This window comes from Oncorhynchus gorbuscha, linkage group LG08 (genome assembly GCF_021184085.1).
Source record: "Oncorhynchus gorbuscha isolate QuinsamMale2020 ecotype Even-year linkage group LG08, OgorEven_v1.0, whole genome shotgun sequence".
Lineage (NCBI taxonomy): Eukaryota > Metazoa > Chordata > Actinopteri > Salmoniformes > Salmonidae > Oncorhynchus > Oncorhynchus gorbuscha.
The window spans coordinates 64,155,220-64,177,765 of NC_060180.1; the positions used below are offsets into that span (position 1 = coordinate 64,155,220).

Here is a 22,546-nt window from a genome sequence, read left to right on the forward strand (position 1 = left end):
ATCTATGGGTGCGCTATGTCATCATTGGATAAAAAGACGTGCCCGTTTTAAGCGTGATATTTTGTGACGAAAAGATGCTCGACTATGCATGGAATTGACAGCCTTGGAAAGACAAAACTCTGATGTCTCCAAAACTGCAAAGATATTATCTGTGCGGGCCCCAGAACTAATGCTACAGGTGAAACCAAGATGAAGTTTCATACAGGAAATGCCCCAGATTCTGAAGGCGCTGTGTTCCAATGTCTCCTTATATGGCTGTAAATGCACCAGGAATGAGCCTGCGGTTTCTGTCTAGTCCCCGAGGTGTCTGCAGCATTGTGACGTGTTTGTAGGCATATCATTGGAAGATTGACCATAAGAGACTACATTTACCTGGTGTCCCGCCCGGTGTCCTGTGTGCGTAATCTGTAGGTCCATGCGCGTTCCATTTCTTCAGAAGAGAAAGTAAACTGCCACGATGGATTTTATCGTCGATAGATATGTGAAAAACACCTTGAGGATTGATTCTAAACATCGGTTTGCCATGTTTCTGTCGATATTATGGAGTTAATTTGGAAAAAGTTTGCGTTTTAATGACTTAATATATTTTTTTCCCCTCCCCGAATGTGATGAACAAAACGGAGCGATTAGTCGACACAAATAATATTTTTTGTAAAAACGGAACATTTGCTATCTAACAGTCTCCTCATTGAAAACATCTGAAGTTCTTCAAAGGTAAATTCTTTTATTTTAATTCTTTTCTGTTTTTTGTGGAAAATGTTGCATGCTGAATGCTAGGCTTAATGCAATGCTAGGCTATCAATACTCTTACACAAATGCTTGTTTAGCTATGGTTCAAAAGCATATTTTGAAAATCTGAGATGACAGTGTTGTTAACAAAAGGCTAATAAGCTTGAGAGCAAATAGATTTAATTTCATTTCATTTGCGATTTTCATGAATAGTTAACGTTGTGTTATGCTAATGAGCTTGCGGATAGATTTACACAATCCTGGATACAGGTTTTTTTTCGTAGCTAAACGTGACGCAGAAGGAGCGATTTGTCCTAAACAAATAATCTTTCAGGAAAAACTGAACATTTGCTATCTGAGAGTCTCCTCATTGAAAACATCCGAAGTTCTTCAAAGGTAAATTATTTTATTTGAATGCTTTTTCTGGTTTTTATGGAAAATGTTGCCTGCTGAATGCTAATGCTAAATGCTACGCTAAATGCTACGTTAGCTATCAATACTGTTACACAAATGCTTGTTTTGCAATGGTTGAGAAGCATATTTTGAAAATCTGAGATGACAGTGTTGTTAACAAAAGGCTAAGCTTGAGAGCAAATTTTCATGTGATTTTCATGAATAGTTGGAGGCTGTAGTCACGATACCGGATCCGGGATGGCTCGACGCAAGAAGTTAAAGGTCTTACTCACATCAGCTACGGAGAGGGTGATCACACAGTTGTCCTGAACAGCTGATGCTCTCATGCATGCTTCATGCATTCTTGTTGTTACATTGCATTTTCTAACAATTTAAAAAACACTCTGAAAACCAAAGCCAGTTAAACAAACCAACTTTGACTTTCAACCAGGGGTTGGAACCAAAATTATTTTCCAATCTTTTTGTTGTTAACAGAACCACAGTTTTTTCCCGTTCCATTCCACTGTTTTGACCAGCAATATAATGTTCTCAACCGGTTTGAGACAAAAAAAAGAAACCGGTTTATAGTGTTCCTTTCTGGTCCTTTTTTAACCTGTGAAATCAACAGTAGTTAGCTAATTAAATTACTGCAGCAGTCAGTGTGAAAGTCGGAATAGTAGAATGCACAAGCTGCAATTTCGACATCAGTTCCTCTTGTCATGTTAGTCATTGCATACCTTAGAGAGCTATTTATAACTTGTCATAAATGTCCAGATCAACTAGACCATGTCAGCTAACATTTTTTTATTTAGGTTTCCCATAAATATTGTTGTAATTTTTTTGTTGCCTTAAATATCACATCAATACATGTATACATGTTAGACATGTATAGAATTGCAATACATTTTTCTTCAAAACGGCAACATTTTCTTTGCACTCCATGACAAAATGTGTAGAATTGCAGGAAATAAGCTTTAAACCTGCACAATTCTCTCCACCAACAAGAGGGGTGTGAACAGTTTGTCATGAACAGTGCTTGTGCACATAAAAATTGACGGGGCTCATGCACGCACAGGGGGCGCTACTTGTTCCCCAATGCTGGAAGGGGGACCCAGAGTGAAAAAGTTTGGGAACCCCTAAAGTAGCCTATGGTAACGTCAGTACAGTAGCCATCAGTACAGTAGCCTATGGTAACGTCAGTACAGTAGACTATGGTAACGTCAGTACAGTAGCCTATGGTAACATCAGTAAAGTAGCCATCAGTACAGTAGACTATGGTAACGTTAGTACAGTAGACTATGGTAACATCAGTAAAGTAGCCATCAGTACAGTAGCCTATGGTAACGTTAGTACAGTAGCCATCAGTACAGTAGCCTATGGTAACGTTAGTACAGTAGACTATGGTAACATCAGTAAAGTAGCCATCAGTACAGTAGCCTATGGTAACGTTAGTACAGTAGCCATCAGTACAGTAGCCTATGGTAACGTCAGTACAGTAGACTATGGTAACGTCAGGACAGTAGACTATGGTAACGTCAGTACAGTAGCCTATGGTAACGTCAGTACAGTAGCCTATGGTAACATCAGTAAAGTAGCCATCAGTACAGTAGACTATGGTAACGTCAGTACAGTAGACTATGGTAACGTCAGTACAGTAGCCTATGGTAACATCAGTAAAGTAGCCATCAGTACAGTAGACTATGGTAACGTCAGTACAGTAGACTATGGTAACATCAGTAAAGTAGCCATCAGTACAGTAGACTATGGTAACGCCAGTACAGTAGACTATGGTAACATCAGTAAAGTAGCCATCAGTACAGTAGCCTATGGTAACGTTAGTACAGTAGACTATGGTAACATCAGTAAAGTAGCCATCAGTACAGTAGCCTATGGTAACGTTAGTACAGTAGCCATCAGTACAGTAGCCTATGGTAACGTCAGTACAGTAGACTATGGTAACGTCAGGACAGTAGACTATGGTAACGTCAGTACAGTAGCCTATGGTAACATCAGTACAGTAGCCTATGGTAACATCAGTACAGTAGCCTATGGTAACATCAGTACAGTAGCCTATGGTAACGTCAGTACAGTAGACTATGGTAACATCAGTACAGTAGCCTATGGTAACGTCAGTACAGTAGCCATCAGTACAGTAGACTATGGTAACATCAGTACAGTAGACTATGGTAACGTCAGTACAGTAGACTATGGTAACATCAGTACAGTAGCCATCAGTACAGTAGACTATGGTAACGCCAGTACAGTAGCCTATGGTAACGCCAGTACAGTAGACTATTGTAACGCCAGTACAGTAGCCTATGGTAACGCCAGTACAGTAGACTATTGTAACGCCAGTACAGTAGACTATGGTAACGCCAGTACAGTAGCCTATGGTAACATCAGTACAGTAGCCTATGGTAACGCCAGTACAGTAGACTATTGTAACGCCAGTACAGTAGACTATGGTAACGCCAGTACAGTAGCCTATGGTAACATCAGTACAGTAGACTATAGTAACATCAGTACAGTAGCCATCAGTACAGTAGACTATGGTAAAGCCAGTACAGTAGACTATGGTAACGCCAGTACAGTAGCCTATGGTAACATCAGTACAGTAGCCATCAGTACAGTAGACTATGGTAAAGCCAGTACAGTAGACTATGGTAACGCCAGTACAGTAGACTATTGTAACGCCAGTACAGTAGACTATTGTAACGCCAGTACAGTAGACTATGGTAACATCAGTACAGTAGTCTATACATCTTTGGGGGGGGGGGGGGGGTCAGGTAGCCCAAACACGCGCACACACACAGGCAAAGATTTTCAGCTGGCAGGCAGACACTGGAATTACTTTCTGAGTGACAGATTGAGGGCTTTGGATAGGCGTTTTTTTGTGGGAATAGAATAAAATGCCTTGACAGAATGTTATTAACCATTTCTGTTCCTTGAAAAATTGTATTTTCCGGTTTTCGGTTGTGTAGCCTGAACCGGTTCCAGGCCCTGCTTTCAACCATTGAAAGTTCCACTCTATGACATTCTAATACGGGGTGGCGGGTAGCCTAGTGGTCGGAGGCGGGTAGCCTAGTGGTCGGAAGGCGGGTAGCCTAGTGGTCGGAGGCGGGTAGCCTAGTGGTCGGAGGCGGGTAGCCTAGTGGTCGGAGGCGGGTAGCCTAGTGGTCGGAGGCGGGTAGCCTAGTGGTCGGAGGCGGGTAGCCTAGTGGTTAGAGTGCTGGGTCAGTAACCCAATCGAATCCCCAAGCTGACAAGATAAAAATCTGCCCTTCTGCCCCTGAACAAGGCAGTTAACCCACTGTTCCTAGGCTGTCATTGTAAATAAGAATTTGATCTTAACTGACTTGCCTCGTTAAATAAAGGTAAAAAATAATAATTTACAAATAGATCCTGTTAAAGGGAAGGATGCATGAATTTCTAGCAACAGATGCATGAATTTCTAGTTACCTATAACTACAAACAGTTATGTTTTAGTGGTTTTACATATTTCTGACCAAGTGTTAGCACTGGTGAGCTACTATGTACATCTACAAAGAAAAAGAAACATGCAATAATGTGGAAAAACTGCAACTCTTTTTCTCCTGTACGTTTGGTATCGGTAGTCGAGTGAGTATTGTAGTCGTTTTCCGTTGTTTGTAGCTAATGCAGTAATACCCACATAGTGTAGTAATACCCACAATGACGGGGTTATGACTCACTTGTGGCTCAAAACTGAGAAGCAAGCTCCACACAGATATTATATATGGAATAATCGGGATATATTGTATAAAATACCTCTCTGTTTTTAGAATATTGGTTCAGAAATAATATCCTATTGATGAGCCAACTGGTAAATGCAGAGGGTCTTTTACTCAGTTATAAAGAATTCTTATCACTTTACAAGGTCCCTGTAACACCTAAAGATTTTGCAATTGTTTTAGATGCCATTCCCTCAGGTGTTGCTATGTTATTCAGGAACATGTCAAGACCTGACCCTCGGAGCCTACCTTCTATTGACCCTGTTGACTCATCAGTAGGAAAGATTTGTTTCTCTTTTGGGCCATTCAACAACAGAGCGATACGATCCTTGTTTCAGCAGGATGTTGTATCTATACCTTATGTCATGCCTTATTGGAATGGATTTATTGATAATATCTGTTGGAAAAAAGTTTGGATGTTGCCACAAACATACCTACTTGTTAACAAAATTAAGGAAGTTTCCTTTAAAATTATTCATAAATATTATCCTGCCAACCACTATATGAAGAAGTTTAAGGAAAACATCAACTCAAATTGCTCCTTTTGTAATGACCACCCAGAAACAGTTGTGCATCTTTTTTGGCATTGTATGCATGTAAGAAAACTGTGGCAAGACATCAGTAGGTTTATAATTGAACACATTTATGAAGATTTTACACTATTGTGGAGAGATGTACTGTTTGGATTCTTTACATACAATAGAAATAAATTTACACAAATGTAAATTTACAAACAGAAAACCACATTTTCGTATCCTACAAAAAGAAATTGAACTGTATTTTAAGAAGGTTAAATGCTCTACTAACAAAAAAGCTGTTAGAATTGTAAGTATATGCATGTCCCTTAAGGTCCTTGTGTAATTGTAATGTGATATTGTACCCCCTAGCTCGATTGTCCATTGTTTGTAATCTATGTATGCTTGTGTTCCCTCATGTGCTTTATGTATTGATTTGTTGTTAATAAAAAAAATATATTAAAAAAATAATAATAATAATAATAAAAAATAAAAAATAAAATAAATAAAATATAAAAAAAACTGAGAAGCAAGCTTTGAAGTCGGAACGATTTGTCAGGTTGAAGCGAGTAGTTTCGAGCATAGGAACCCTGCGCACGTCTACTGTATGCAGTAATCATTTCACCCAGAAGGACTTTGATGGTTTAGTATAACCAGTTGAAGGCAGGATTTGGAATGGGAGTTCCTGTCTGTGCTAGACTAGTTGTTCTCTGGTTTACTACTTACATAGACCGTGGTGGTTGGCTAGTTAGCTGGTTAGTTAGCAGGCTAAAATGACTAACTTTAGCTGGATGGCTTGCTGGCTAAGATAACTGCATATACCAGTAACATTATTTGATAACTGGTTAGATGCCGTTATATATTTAGAAAACTTTGGTTTACTTTAATGTCGCTGTATGCTAGGTGTTGATAGCAATGTAACGTTAGCAGGCTAGTTGGCTAGCAACCTTGCAAGAAACAATACACACAAAGTATTTGCTTGTAAGTTTGCTGAGTGTAATCGATTTGGTTTAATTTGAAGTTATTTCTGTTACAGTTTACTTTATAGGGAGTAGGCAGCATTCAGAATTCTGATTTTTTAAATATAATAACTAAAACAAATAGAAAAGTGAAGTGTAACTTTGCATTGGGACTTTTAATGCATATTCTAATGCAAACCCATATGTTACATGTGGTTACGTTTATGCTACCTACCCTTTAAGATAAGGGACGTGCTTGGCCTTGTGTAGTGGAGTCTGAAAGGGCAGGCTGTTTACATATCTATCTGGAACTTTCAGACTATTCCTATCCTTAAATATTTAACCTTCCTGTCAGGTCCCCTTACCACCCCTGCTGGGTGTGTGTTTCTGTGTGCGTGCGTGCGTGCGTGTGTGTGTGCACGCGTGCATGATCCTGTTACCCTTCCTGTGGTCATGGTGACTGAGTGACATGCATGAGCTATGACTATGAAGGTGGACCTTGTTCTCAGTGGGAGTTTGCCAGGAACACACAAATCAGAGCCCCCCCCCCCCCCAAACACACACACGTTCAAGTCAGAACTTCTTATCTGAAATCCAGGGGTTTCTGGGTAACTTGATCATCTTTATTAATACTTTTCCATCTGTACACCAGTGAATCGACTCCAACCCTGTTGCCTGGGTTGGGTTGGGTTTGCTAGAGACAGTTGTGTGGGAACATGGAATATGCCACGCTGAGCTATAAGGTTGGTCAGGTTCACCTGGATGGCTGTGAAATAACCCTTAATACCTGTGATCTGGTCATAGTTTTAGAATGTGAGATTGATGTAGGCCTCTTTGATCTGTTTGCAATAGCTTCTTGGTAGATACCATGAATCTTTGTTTAGGAGTGGAACGCTTCGTGTCTTGACAGTCTCTTTGTCACAAACTGAACATGATGGCCAACAATCCCCGGAACATATCTGCCTCCTCCTTCGCTCCCGCTTGTGACAAGAACCATAACAATCTTTCACCATTTCCAGGCTGGAGCTTCTGTACCTCCTGTACTCGGCCAGCAGGGGGTGTAGTCCCTGCAGGTAGGAGCCCAAAGCTGCATGGGCAGCTGTCCCATTGTCCTGCTCCAGACGGGCTTGGTGCACCAGCATCTGGGAGTGGAAGGCGGCTCCGTTGACCCAGTGCTTGAGTGCCCGCGTGCTAATGTGGCCGTCGTGCAGCATGGAGTTCTTCAGACGAGTCAGCTGCACGCTGAGCTCAGCCTCCAGACGGCGCGTGTCCTTCAGCAGGTGTTCACTAGCCCCCACATGCATCCGGTAGCGCTTCAGGTACTCCTCCATCAGGTCACGCACTTCTGAAGCTTTCTCTTCAGCAAAGACACGGCGGAGCAGGTGGGACACGTCTCGCTGGGGCTCCCCATGACCTGCTGCGCTGATCTCTAAGATCATGGAGACCACCAGAGCACCAATGCCCAAGGCGTTGGGCACACTGCTCAGGCCGGCAAGAACCGCACCCAGGCTGGCCACGTAGGATGGGGCCTGGCTGCCCACAAAGGCCAGCAGCTGGGCAGAGTGGTCCTGCAGCAGGACCGACGAGTTGAGCCCAGAATACCGCAGGAGGGAGTCGTCGATGCCTACATCGGGCAGGCCCCCTTGATTGTAGAGTTGGTTCACAAGGAAGGCCTGGTCCTCCTGAGAAATCACGAGGGGAAGGTTCCACAACATTGTCAGTACTGCCAGAGGCACGTCAAGAGAAACATGCACAGTAGACTAGGTTGCTGAGTGAATGAGTTATAAGCTCATGCATATGGGTTTGTGTTGTGGAACTTTTTATCAGAAGGGGCTGGGGGGAGTGTTGAATTAACCTATCCTGATCTGAGCTCTTATGGCAAACATGTGGTGGGAGTAACAGAGATGTGTTAGTTGGAGAGAGCACCAAACCCAACACACTCAGAGGACTAAATGTTCACCTTTTCAGTATGAACCTTTCAGTTACCCAAGTCTGTAGAAGTCCGCCTTCAAGTCGCAGGAGGGGTTTGTGGTCAATGTGAGGACACATGCTCAATTGCTTTTTTACAAATTATTTTCTGCAAGTTAAAATAAATGTTTGCTTTCCCCTGGTATTGTCACATTCTGACCTTTATTTCCTTTGTTTTGTCATTGTTTAGTATGGTCAGGGCGTGAGTTGGGTGGGCAGTCTATGTTTGTTTTTCTATGTTTTGGGGTATTTCTATGTTTCGGCCTAGTATGGTTCTCAATCAGAGGCAGGTGTCATTAGTTGTCTCTGATTGAGAATCATACTTAGGTAGCCTGGGTTTCACTGTGTGTTTGTGGGTGATTGTTCCTGTCTGTGTTACTTTGCACCAGTATTAGGCTGTTTCGGTTTTCGTGTTACATTTATTGTTTTTGTATTTGATTCGTGTTTACTTTGTTTCATTAAACATGAATCTCAATAGCCACGCCGCATTTTGGTCTGACTCTCCTTCAAGTCAAGAGAACCGTGACAGGTATCAAAAGGAGCAAAATGTCTCCTTAACAAATATTGTGTACAGAACAGCTTGTCTCTGTCTGAGCAGTGTGTCCTTACTACAAATATGTAGCAAATTCTCAACTCTATCCTTTTTCAATCTTTTCGCAGTTTAATGGTCTTCATCACCAAAGTCAGATAATTTCAAGATGCAAAATATACATTGCATTGAATGAAAAAAAGGTTGAATGGTAAATGTACTTTTACATGGCTTAGTCATTTGGGCTCTTGGATGGGTAACTTTACATTCACTATTCAAGGCTCCCTGTGTTCCTCCCAAACAAATTGAACTAATTAATGATTACACTCAGAGAGAGTGAGATTACTCACACTGGTGACTAATGAAGACTGTTTTAATAATTTATTTTATTCAATTTCACTTCCTAATTACATGCTCCTCTCCTCTCTCAAATCAATCTGCTCCTACAATTATCACCATGAGTGAAATGAGTTTGTTCGTTAATATCTCATCTGCCTCGGTTAATTGGATGGCTTGATTACAGGACTGATTAAAACACAAGAACTATTGATTGCAAAGTGTAAGAATATGCAAACGATAACATGAGTGTGTCGATTCTCAAGTCTTAAGAGTTTTGAACGCTTCTATAATGAAATAAATAAACTTCCAGCAGCTGAATTCATATTCAATATGATGAACATGATCTGAGGAGAAAGCCAGTGAACATAAAGAAAGGGGCTAAAAAACAGAGCAGGAAGGAGGGAGGAATGGAGAAGAGAGGATGTTGAATAATTCAGCACAGAACACCTGGCGAACCTTCCTCCTCCGTTTTCTTTTCCACGTATCAGAATAGATCAGTCAAATACTGAAAATACACTGCTTTAAATCCAACTGAAATCACATTTCTACGTGTAGTAAAACCAAGGATATTTACTGTTCTAATTTGAATATATAAAGAGAAACAGACCGTCTCTTTAACAGCACTGGAAACCAGTGTTAACCTTCATGCCCCCCGGGTTTGGCCCATGGTAATTGATTAGTCATTATTCATTCATTAATTCATATTGGAAGTGAGCAAAGCCACCAAGTGTGCATTTGAGCATGCATTTTAAAATCTCTTACATATTGCCTCCATTCACCCAGTGCTGTATGTAGACACATGAATTATCTGTAGACAGCCTGCCACATTAAAACCCTTTCTACATACGGTATAAAATGTGCTCGTCAAATATCATTTCTCTGGTCTTGCACTATGTATAGCTCTTGTTTGGATATCTCTGGTAGGTCCTAGAAAACATTGGTGTCATGCCTTTTGGTGTGTATTTCAATAATAGTTTTTTGTGTTTTAAACTTGTAGTTTGGGCTCAATGTATTATAAGATGAGGAACTTGTTTGGACTTTGAATTCAGATTGAACAATTTCCATGATATAAACAGACATTTTTAAACTAAACGTCTGATAGTCTCTGTTTACATTGGCGGCTATCTCCTGGCTGTATTCTTGCAAAATATGGGCACTAAGACAACCTGTGTCCTTGAGAAATAGGCTATCAGTCATTTACAGCATCGGAGGCTCACCACACTGCTGAACACAGAAAAATAAATGTGCCTCGTTCAAACATTTAATCTGGATTCATTTACAGGCAAAAAAAACAAGCATTCTGTACCGCTGTACAAGTAAAAGCACAGAATTCTATCAACCAATCAGAAAGTTGCCTGGTCAAATAACTGAAATTCAACCACAACCGTGAGGAAAAACTTTCTAAATACTTATATTGCTCTCTCTCTCTACCCTTTTCCCCTCTCTCTCTCCATCTCTCACAGGCTGCAGCGGACTATGTAAAGGCCCACCTTCCGGAGGCTCTGAGGCAGCAGTTGCTGTCCTATGAGAGGGAGAAGAGGGAGAGCGTTCCCTCCTACCCCAGCATCCTGGAGCAGCGTATCCTGGCTGTAGACCGAGACATGGTGGACAAGCTCTCCGCCAATCACGACGAAGCAGGTGAGGGACTGTAGGAGTGCTGATCTAAGATCAGTTTAGCCTTTTATGTCCTGGATAAGCACTCCTTCTCTGAGATGTTTATGAGTACGAGGTCGGACGGGTTAAAAATGTGGCAATACTGCAGATTGGTTAAGACATTAAGTCCGATACACTCGGACAGAGATGGGTCAGAGGGGGAGAGGCGAATTTTAAACCCCAAATCTATTTTGCATGAAGAAACAACCTGCCATTCATCACAAATTTTGAATATCTGGGTTTTGCCTCTTTACAATGCAGAAAGACTGCATTTAATCAGTGGACACCACACCTGTCATCATTTTTTTCTTTACTAAAGTAGAGGTTTTTTATTGCTAAGGGTACTACATAGATGTAAACATACATTTCTTAGCAAGAGATGGCACTTGTATAGCCTAAGAAGGTAGCAGAAATATGCAGAAAGTAGTTTTGAAAGCATTTTATTGAAGGGAAACAATAGGTCTTGAACTTTTTGGCAACATAGTGATATATTCTGATATACTGTACAATGAGGAATTCAACTACAAGATACTAGTCTTCTCCCATATATTCTGATATACTGTACAATGAGGAATTCAACTACAAGATACTAGTCTTCTCCCATATATTCTTATATACTGTACAATGAGGAATTCAACTACAAGATACTAGTCTTCTCCCATATATTCTGATAACTACAAGATACTAGTCTTCTCCCACTTAATACTGTACAATGAGGAATTCAACTACAAGATACTAGTCTTCTCCCATATATTCTGATATACTGTACAATGAGGAATTCAACTACAAGATACTAGTCTTCTCCCATATATTCTTATATACTGTACAATGAGGAATTCAACTACAAGATACTAGTCTTCTCCCATATATTCTGATATACTGTACAATGAGGAATTCAACTACAAGATACTAGTCTTCTCCCATATATTCTGATATACTGTACAATGAGGAATTCAACTACAAGATACTAGTCTTCTCCCATATATTCTGATATACTGTACAATGAGGAATTCAACTACAAGATACTAGTCTTCTCCCATATATTCTTATATACTGTACAATGAGGAATTCAACTACAAGATACTAGTCTTCTCCCATATATTCTGATATACTGTACAATGAGGAATTCAACTACAAGATACTAGTCTTCTCCCATATATTCTTATATACTGTACAATGAGGAATTCAACTACAAGATACTAGTCTTCTCCCCATATATTCTGATATACTGTACAATGAGGAATTCAACTACAAGATACTAGTCTTCTCCCATATATTCTTATATACTGTACAATGAGGAATTCAACTACAAGATACTAGTCTTCTCCCATATATTCTTATATACTGTACAATGAGGAATTCAACTACAAGATACTAGTCTTCTCCCATATATTCTGATATACTGTACAATGAGGAATTCAACTACAAGATACTAGTCTTCTCCCATATATTCTTATATACTGTACAATGAGGAATTCAACTACAAGATACTAGTCTTCTCCCATTTGTTTAAATATTGCCCCCACCCACAAGGTGTATAAACAACAACAATAAATACGAATAAAATAAGATAATAGATACAAAAATATGAAGAACATAAATCAATCAACTCTAATTAGCACATGTAGGACAGTATGCAAGTGTGTGTGCATAGACTTTGCAGATGTATTTCTCACATGTGCAGCACGTAGTATTTGATTTACAGTCCTTCTTTGGGGTGTTGGCATCTCCCCCTCTTGCCTGCCCCAGCTGCAGCCTCAGGTGGATCAGGACTAGATCAGGACTAGATTCAGCCCACTGAACAGCTTTCACAAGTGCTGCAGAGGCTGCTGTGAGGGGGAGGCGCTCCCTTCTTTGAATGTGTGGGGTTATAAGTGCCTTTCCCAGCTGCTCCAGGAACAACACCCTCTTGTTCCGCTTATCAGGCCTCCAGGTAGGGTTGATCTGGTCCCATATCACAAAGGCATTGTATGAGGACACATCAATGATGTTATGGAAGATGACCAGGGGCAAGCAGGCAGTCATCCTCCTGCAGCTGTAAGTTCCAATCAACTTCAGATTGTCAACGCCTCCTTTGTTGTGGTTGTAGTCCAGGATGATGACCGGCTTCCTGTCCTCACGGTCACTGATCTCAGCCGTTTTGTGCAGTGTGCTCAGGAGGACCACACTCTTGTTCCGCTTTGGGGGGTAAGAAACTAGAGTGGTGGTGGGGGTGAAGGCAAACTTTGATGAGAAGGCCTGTCTTCCCCTTGTTGCGAGGAGTGCAGTGGGGAGCTCAGGCTTGATCTTTCTAACTGTGCCAACCATGGTGATCTTCCTCTTTATGAGCTGCTGGCTGAGTTCATAAGAGGTGAAGAAATTGTCACACATGACATTGTGCCCCCTCAGTCCATCTGTCACATCAAGCACAACCACATCCCCTGGTTCTTCTCTGGGCCTCCACTGGTCGGCTTCCCTTTGTAGACTTGCATCTTCCAAGCGTATCTGGATTGTGCGTCACAGGCCACCCATATCTTGATGCCATGAATTTGTCATCTCCAGGAGGATTTATTTTATGGCTGGTGTGATGTAGATGTATTGGGCATGGGCAACTGCATGTCTTGTGGGCCCTGGGGTCATCCTTATAACCATGTGTGCTTCCATCCTGCCCTGGCTGTCATATTGTGACAAGGACCATGTTATTTTGCTGTTCTTTGACAAAAATGTCTCTCTTTCAGTTTGGGGGATTTCTTCTTCATCTGAAGATTATGCATCGTGCTCTGGGTTGTATTCTTCCCCATCTTCTTCTTCAGATACCTCCTCCTCTTCTAAATCATTGTTCTCTTGTTCCTCCTGGACATCTGAAAGAAATCTGATATACGACCTGTTGGGCACTGAAACATTAAACACGTTTTCTAATGTTGGGGTCACTCTAGGAAAAGTCATCAAATTCAAGTTTTCTCTGCTGTTAAACATAGTGGCGGGTCATTTTTTTACCCTTAAGACAACACACGGGTTAAAACAGGTCAGAGTTGACCCTCTTTAAAATATCCCAATCACTTTATGCCTAAAGGGAGAGAAGAAAATTATGGAAATGTAAAGTACTTTTTTGATTTTTTTACAGATTTGGTCTGTAAAAGTAAAGCTGTATACATCAAATGTAGTATTTATTTATTTATTATGGCGGGGGTGAAATGTCTCCATGGAGACAACCTTTGGAAGGTCAAGACACAAAGTCAGTGTCACGGAGTACACGAAGCTGCTTTGTTGCCCTGAGAGATTTATTGTCAGCCCTGAGAAAGGGATTAGATGAATGTACTGGAAACAGTACCTTATAAACCACTGGATTTTTCAATGGAGGAGGAGGACATGAAAAGGTAGACCTTGGTCAGATACGTTATTTGGGCCTTCTCCTGTTACCTGGACTTTCATAGCTGTGATGAAAATACAGTATGGCTCTCGGTATTGTGGTTGGTTAGCGGACTTTGATACACTTGGGGTATTCTGAGAATGAGAATCACAGGTGAAAAACATGTAAAGGTTAATTACACTCAGATGTTTTCAGATAATAACAGTAGTCTAATGTCAAGATGAGCCCCCGTCCCAGGCCATCGCTTGTTTAGATCATCTATGGTTTTGAAATATCACCTCTGTCTCCCTCTCTCAGGTACTACATGTCTGGTCGCCCTGCTATCGGACAGGGAGCTGACGGTGGCCAACGTTGGGGACTCACGAGGTGTGTTGTGTGACAAGGACGGAAACGCTGTGGCATTGTCACATGACCACAAGCCATACCAGCTGAAGGAGCGCAAGAGGATCAAGAGGGCAGGTGAGCAGACCACCAGCATGGGTGAACAGCACCACAACGCTATGGGGGCCTTAAAAAGATGTGTTTGTGTCAAACCTAGCTAAACTCAACACAGTGAACTCACTTATTGGAGTGGGTTTCCTGAATCAGATTAGCCCTACTCATGAACTAAAGACCACTTTAATTGGAGAACTGTTTCTTATTCCAGAACCAGGTTTAATCTGTGTCCAGCAAACCAGCCCTTAGTGTTCAGCACAGAAACAAAACACACATACCATTTTCTTGGCTGTGGAAGGTAGTGCAAAATGTCATGACGACATAAAATGTTTCCCATACTTGAGCAGATGACAATGGCACGCTAGGATGACTCACTAGAACGAATTAGTGTCAAAAGGAGAGACTGCAGAATTGCAGCCTTGACTCACCACCTATTGGCCCTCTTTTGAAGTGCAAGAGAAGTTGAATACATTACTTGGTCTGACAAATGATCGGAAGCACTGATATGCTGAGGTGGATTTGGTAAATAGAATATCTATAAAAATATAGATATGTCATTTGACTGTGATACAGAAATTCCCTTGTTCCATCTGCACTTTTTTTCTGTGTACACAATCAATGACCAATGTCCCAGTGTGAGATAATAAAGTTACTGAGAGTTTAATCATAGGGCATTGCACTTCCATTCCTTCACCACCAGGGGGCTTCATCAGCTTCAACGGCTCATGGCGCGTCCAGGGCATCCTGGCCATGTCTCGCTCGCTGGGCGACTACCCCCTAAAGAACCTCAACGTGGTCATCCCCGACCCCGACGTGTTGACCTTTGACCTGGACAAGCTGCAGCCCGAGTTCATGATCCTGGCGTCGGACGGGCTGTGGGATGCCTTCAGCAACGAGGAGGCAGTGCGTTTCGTGCGTGAGCGCCTGGACGAGCCGCACTACGGTGCCAAGAGCATCGTGCTGCAGTCTTTCTACCGCGGCTGCCCCGACAACATCACCGTCATGGTGGTCAAGTTCAAGAGCGGCCCCGTGGGGAGCAAGGCTGAGAAGTAGAGGCGGTGATGTCACAAGGTTGTGATGGGGTCATTATGTTATAGATAGACTCTCCTCCCGTATGGATAGTGCAGCAAGCAATCAATGGGGAGGATTGGGAACTGTTGCAACATGCATACCTGGCATTCTCTTTGAAACGCATGTATAACCACACCAACACCAACATCCTAAACTATGTAGTTTGTTTGACATTTCTGACTGGATAGAGAAGTATTTTTGTTTGAATTATGGCCTTAACTCGGAAGCTGGAGTGCTTGATCATCTTGACACACTCACACATACACACGTCCATCTGCCATCTCACACATTGGCATTCAGCACGAACACACAACTGGAGATATCCTCTTTTTCATCACTGAGATGACTCTCTGACTCAAACAGTAAAGCAAACTGATCTAGTGTTCTCTGCATGCCCTGCTGCAGTGGGTTGTACTGTCACAGGACTGATACTGTCCTAAAGAAAATTGTAAAAGAATAAGCACCTGTTGAGACTTTTCATTTTGGTGGAATGATAAGCCCTTACGTATCGGCCCATAAAAATGTTCTTGGTCATATACAGGATCAGTTCCAGCCATTGCCTTTTTCATCACCATAGTCTTAACAGGGCTGATGTTAATTTACTGTATTATGGTACTGAACCTGTATAGGACATTTGTTTAGCCTATCCGTGTTTAGGAAAGATCTGTGGATTTTAGCACTCAGGTGTTAATGCCTTCGATCATGGGAATCGTACAGACTGGGAGGTGCATCTCAGACTGCTTATTAAAGCACCGTTACCCATGGCGACTGAGTTAAAGGCTACACAGCTGAAACAGGAAGGCTAATTGACAGTAATATGGCCACCCGTGTGTTAGTTTTACAAGTGTGCTACTGTATTGAATACTACTATTACGACTGTATTTCCAACTATTTCTCACAGGCTCACCTCAGAATTTGACGTTCATTCATGTTTCTCAAACGTCAAATTTCGAAGTTGTTCATAACATAAAATTTCAAAGTGTTTAAGGTTTTTTTAACTCCACATTTTTTAGGTTAGGGTAATGTTTAGGCATTAACTCAGAATTATTACGGTTATACATGAACCTTTCAGAATGAAGGTTTGGGATAGGCTTAAAACCAAATATAAAAACAGCTTTCTATCGCTGGATTCGAATATGCAACTTTTGGAACCAAATGCAGATGTTTACACCCAACCGCCATCCCCATTCACAACGTCCTAGCAAAACCCAAACATACTGGAAGGGAACAGGGGACTGTTGTCCTTAGTGGCTGGTTTCCTCTTTTATCTCCCGGAGTCCTCAGACATGGATGGACATTGAATACTGACTTGTATAAGGGGTGACCTGCCTGGTATTTATTTCATAGGTACATCATTTGAATTTATATATATATATATAAATATATATATGTTATATTATCATATACACCGAATAGGTGTTATTTATAGGGTTAACCATAGTACGGTGCCCTTGTAGCAAATTAAGGTTAAGTGCCTTGCGCAAGGGTATATCGACAGATGTTTTATTTTGTCTGGTCAGGTATTCAAACCAGCAACCTTTACTAGCACAACGCTCTAACAGGTAGGTTACCTGCTGCCCTATGATGTGGCAAACCGTTTATCATTTAACAATGTACCTTAATTGCCTTATTTTTTCTGTTTTAATCTTGTCAAAACAAAACATACACAGATGTTTATTGTTCACCTGTGCATACAGTATGCATATGTTGATAATGAAACAAGCATCACTTGTAGACAGTTAACTAACAAGTCACTCATATAATCTGCCAAACACAAAATGTATGAATTTGTCTGTCAGTATTAAAATCCAATGCTACCATGTCAAATGTTGCTGTTTTAGTTTGTTATTCCTGCCAATTTGACAGACTGTGCAGACAGTCTATTTAGCTGCCACTGCACTCTGTGATTTAACACAGTAAATTACTTTTTAACATTATAGGTCCAATAATTTATTGAAAATATAATACAGAAAAGGGATTAATAAACGGGTTTGTCTGACCTCTGTTGCTTATTCATGTATGGCAATGTGTATGTGACCTTTCTTTAGCCTACAAACCAAGTATGGCCGCCAAGAAACAGTATTGTGCACTATTCTCTGGGGCCCGTAAGAAACCACAATGACGCACGCACAATCATATCTCTGTATTCATGTTTCTTGCTTCACCAGTGTGCTGGATTGTCACACATTGAATACGTTTCCCATCAGTCACGTCATGACACTAAACAATTGATTGGGTTTTATTTGAAAATCCTCAATGATGACAACAAGCATAAGAATGTTCGGGCTGGTGAGATCACAGCCAGAAAGAAAACATATGACGTTGTTGATACACTTCTGGGACTGCTAGACACAGGCACACATAGTTCTGTCTGCGCTATAACTCTAGTAACCAAACACCCTACCACTAGCTACAGAGGCTTGGCAGTTGCTGGCGTGCCTCGCCTAGACAGCGCGCAAGCTAGGGGCCAAGTCAAAACTGACGGCCGGTGCCAGGTGGAACCGGCCTTAGAATAGCATGTAGGTCTACATTTGTAAAATAGTCTTATCGAATGTGCAAAATGCCAGAGACGTGTGGTAACATTCAACAGGTTTTCCGTAAACCAAAGTCACTGTACTTAACGCCGCCTTACAGGAAAGCTAAGCTCATTATTTGGGATACTGAGCCTCTATAAGAAGTATTCGGTCATTGGGCCAAGCGAGACAAGTGTGTAGCAAACAACAGCACAAGTGAGGAAAGACAGGACCTTTGAGGGTGTTTGCAATTAGGGTCTCTATCTGAGCTTTGGTTCTTTCGGAGCTGACTCATATCTGCTTTTGAGGTGAATTTGGTCTTAGTTTTGAAGAATGGGTCAGCGCGGTTCCAAGCCCACTGTAGTAGAGGTGTGGGAGCTGTTCCAGTGCTTTGGTGCTCAGGCGCCGGTGAAACGCAATTCAGTGTATCAAAAAATGAACGAAAGCTCCACGCGTGCCCTTACTATCCGGTTCCAAGAGACGGTGAAGAGGCCGGACCTCTCGTATGACGCCGGGATTCATGAGAGGAGTACGCGACCCCACTCATGGCACTACAGCCGCCGGGACACGGGACTCGTATATGTAATGGATGACCCGACGGGTGGAGTTTGGATGAAGCCGAGAGAGAAATGGACAAGATCCTGAAACATAGTGACATCTATGGTTTTAAATTGGTTTCTCTCGTGGGAAAGTTTAGCATTCTCTAGTAGGGTGCTTCTCGGCTTCTGCGCAATCGTGGGTAATCGCCGCGGCGTACTTGTTCGGTGTTTGTCTCAAGGGGACAGAAGATCAGTGATTGAGAGAGGTTTCAGGGGGATGTGCTTGACCGCACCACATTGCACTGACCAGTGAGAAAAATGATTACATTGGATTGATTACTCTCTGGGTGTATGTTATCCAGCAGATTGTTATCATCCACTGTCCTAAGGTTAATACACCAAACGTTGTATTATGATTAATTAATCTAACACTTGTGGATGAAAATGCATGCTTGGAAGCACAGCCTAATCAGGTGCCTCCACTCTGGAGTCGCCTTAGTCCATTCATTGTGCCATTGTTCTTTGCGCACATTTATCCTACATTTTCTTTGACGTGTTATCCAGCATGAGCAAGATTAATTTTAACCAATATGTTCATAGGCCTGCCTATTCAGTGAAAACATATTTAAGCACAATTCAGGTGTCAACTATTTAAAACCCTGTGGAACGGACTTCATAATAGGCTCGATAAAGTGGATTATCTTGGCACATATGCAGTCCTATGCCACCTGCTGGCAGAAAAAGGAACAATGCCGCCGTCATGTGGATGAGAACATTTATGTCCACAATGACTACAGCAAAGATACTTATTATTTATTTATTTATTTATTTATTTATTTATTTATTTATTTATTTATTTATGTTACTAGTCTTCTCATCGCAACCCTTACACAAAAAGATTACAGTTTTGAAACTGTAAAAGTGCAGTAACTGCGGTCGACTGTGGTATTATTTGGATGCAGTATTGTCAGCATACTGCAGTTAAACTGCACTCTGACTGCAATCTTTTTTTGTAAGCGAAACAATTGTATCAGTAAAACTGAAGAGATATGCCAAGGGCAGGAGCCACACCCATGAACTCCGACTTTACCTTTTTAGGCTACCAGCCTACTACTGCATCGAAATCAATCAACACAACCAGGGTTTGATTGTGATATATCTTTTTTCTCTTTCCAGCTTGAGTTTGGAAATACACTCATCTATTTCTGTTTGGTGGTGGGCTGTATTTGTAGTCAGCAACTTGATGGGACCGTTTGGCATTTACAGTAATATGAAGATAGAAATTCCACCGTGCAAAAACTGGTTGAATTAACGTTGTTTCCATGACATTTCAACCAAATAATGAAATGTGATGACATTGAATCAGCGTGGGAAACGGATTGGATTTAAGGGAATTTCGTATTTTTTCACACAGCTTTTAACCTAAATCCAATGACATGGGAACATTTTTTGTTGATTTCACATTGACATTTCACATTAGTTGACAACTGCGCCCAGTGAGTATGGAAAGATCACGTGTATATTTAAACCAAGCATAAGTAATCTGGCAACACAATCTCACACTCAATTCTTGCAAATATGTACAAAAACTATTTCAGGAGATTCTGTGGGTTTTTGTGTGTGTTAATTCGTGTGAAAATACACTTTTTTCTGCAAATGAATTATTAGGAAAATACAAATTTTTGTGCGACTTCATTCATAGGAAAATACATTTTTGGAGGGCAAACTTCGGAAATATCTTTTGAAAGTTGTTAGAGAGATGATGGTCAATGGTGTTCTACACTGCCTTTTTTTGTGTCCCACGTTTATTTATATATTTAAAGTAACGCGTTAACAACACAATATAACGCAATAGTAACGCGTTAACAACACAATATAACGCAATAGTAACGCGTTAACAACACAATCAACCAGGTTGTCACCAAAATAATTGTAATATAACAGTAGCCTTATGTTCTTATTTTTTTTCTTTTATATACCAATACTGTTTTCTATGTTTACAAGGCTCCACTTTCTTTTTTTTGTGTGTGTATCGATGAAGATACTTGATTGGGGAATGGGGATACATATTTATGATGGGAAATGATAAAACACACACACACACGAACATTTAAACACATACACACACACTCACATTGTTTGTACTCATGTTATAGCCAACTCCTAGAATTTTGTATGAATAATTTATCAAATATCTGTATCTAGTTGTCATGTATTCATTATCTATAACTAGTTACATGTTTGTAGTTTGCATTTTTCAGTAATGATTAACATGGTTAAATAGTCGTAAATCTCTGCTTGATTTAGCTTTTGGTATATTTGGCATTTTTATACACATTCTGTATTTCCACTGAAGAAAGCAATAATTAACCAACACACTACTGTAAATAAATGGACAGCCTGTTATAACACGGAAATTGCTCTCCATAAAAAAAGCTCAGTCTGAAGCCATTCAGCTATGGGGTTCACAGCCCTACAGTATGATAATGATACAAGTTATATAACTTTATAAAAGGGTTTATTTACAACCTATGGGGTATAACATGTTGGGAATAGAGGCATTAGGAGAATAGGAGCTATGTTCAATGTCAGCAGCAATTTCCAGTCTGAAAGCCGTTATAGGGATATGAGTTTCACAGGTCTATAATACTGATACAAGTTATATCACCTTAAAAAAATGTTTATTTATAACCTCAGGGGTATAAGATGTTGAGCAAAGTGGTATAGGGGAGTTTGACATATAACCCCTAACTTGAGTTCAGTCTTCACCAATGAGAAACCAAGAGGGACCTAGCTTTGTCCTTCCTGACTGGGAAAGGCCGTAGCAAATCCTACAGCCATCTCATTAGATCATAACAGGATGGATCAACAGTGATTCATATTACTGGTTTGCATCCAATTAAAAGGATAGTTGTGTTTTGCTGCATAACACACTTATTATTTGTCTATCCATATGATGTGGATCATTGTCAGGTTGTTAGCTCTATAAGCTTCAATAACAACAGAACACCATGGTTTGTAATAGCACTTTAAACAGGTAGTTTGTAAATGTGTAAAATATGTTTGTTTTGGGTCCACACTAGTGAGTTAACTTATTTAAATGAGACAGTCACAGAGGATTTTCTTATGAATAACTGTTCAGGGCAAAGCACTTTCCATTCAGCTTCGGGCAACTTTGATGTAAGGCTTGATCACACCTGTAATTACTACTTTTATCCGTCACACCCATTGTTTCTTAACCATTGTTCACTAAGTATATCAATGTAATTACACCCAACACAATGTTGAAAAACAGAATGCTTCTCAACACTAGATCACATAAATAGGCATGAGCTGGACGTGATCCCACCGCTGCCACCAATGTAGCAGAAGAAAGTGAAAGCTTCAACAGGGACTCTAGACAGGGCTCATACGTGGCAAAGTGAACTCTAACGGCCATTACCATGAAAGCCTAGTATTCCTCTGGGCAGAGGCAGTAGGCCTATAATGCATAAATAGGCATGTTACAATAGCCTAAGTACATACCATGATTGACATGATGGTAATAATCATCATGAAACGGCCTTGGAAGTGCCATAAGTGTAAACCAACATAATTCATTATTTTACATGAACCTGTTAAACTGCAATGATATGGCTTAATTGATCATAGTCCAGACTTGTTACAGTTGCAAATACTATGCAGCTGCACCAGGGGAATATAAAGCAAACATGTTTTTCTTTGCAGGTATTCTGTTTCCCCACATTTATTGATTAATTAATTTCCCATCGTGAAAATGTATCCCCATCTTCAATCAAATACCTTT

The 22,546-nt window shown here is 40.8% G+C and overlaps 1 protein-coding gene across 1 annotated transcript in view; it reads left to right on the plus strand.

The window, feature by feature from the left end:
* LOC124041984 (protein phosphatase 1L-like) overlaps window positions 1-17,709 on the plus strand; it is a 36,328-nt gene extending 18,619 nt beyond the window's left edge. The window contains exons 2-4 of the mRNA XM_046360213.1: window positions 10,645-10,819; window positions 14,481-14,642; window positions 15,319-17,709. Of these exons, the coding sequence (XP_046216169.1) occupies window positions 10,645-10,819; window positions 14,481-14,642; window positions 15,319-15,671 (690 nt within the window). The 3' untranslated portion in view covers window positions 15,672-17,709. The remainder of the gene's footprint in view (window positions 1-10,644; window positions 10,820-14,480; window positions 14,643-15,318) is intronic.
* Window positions 17,710-22,546: the final 4,837 nt, after the last annotated feature.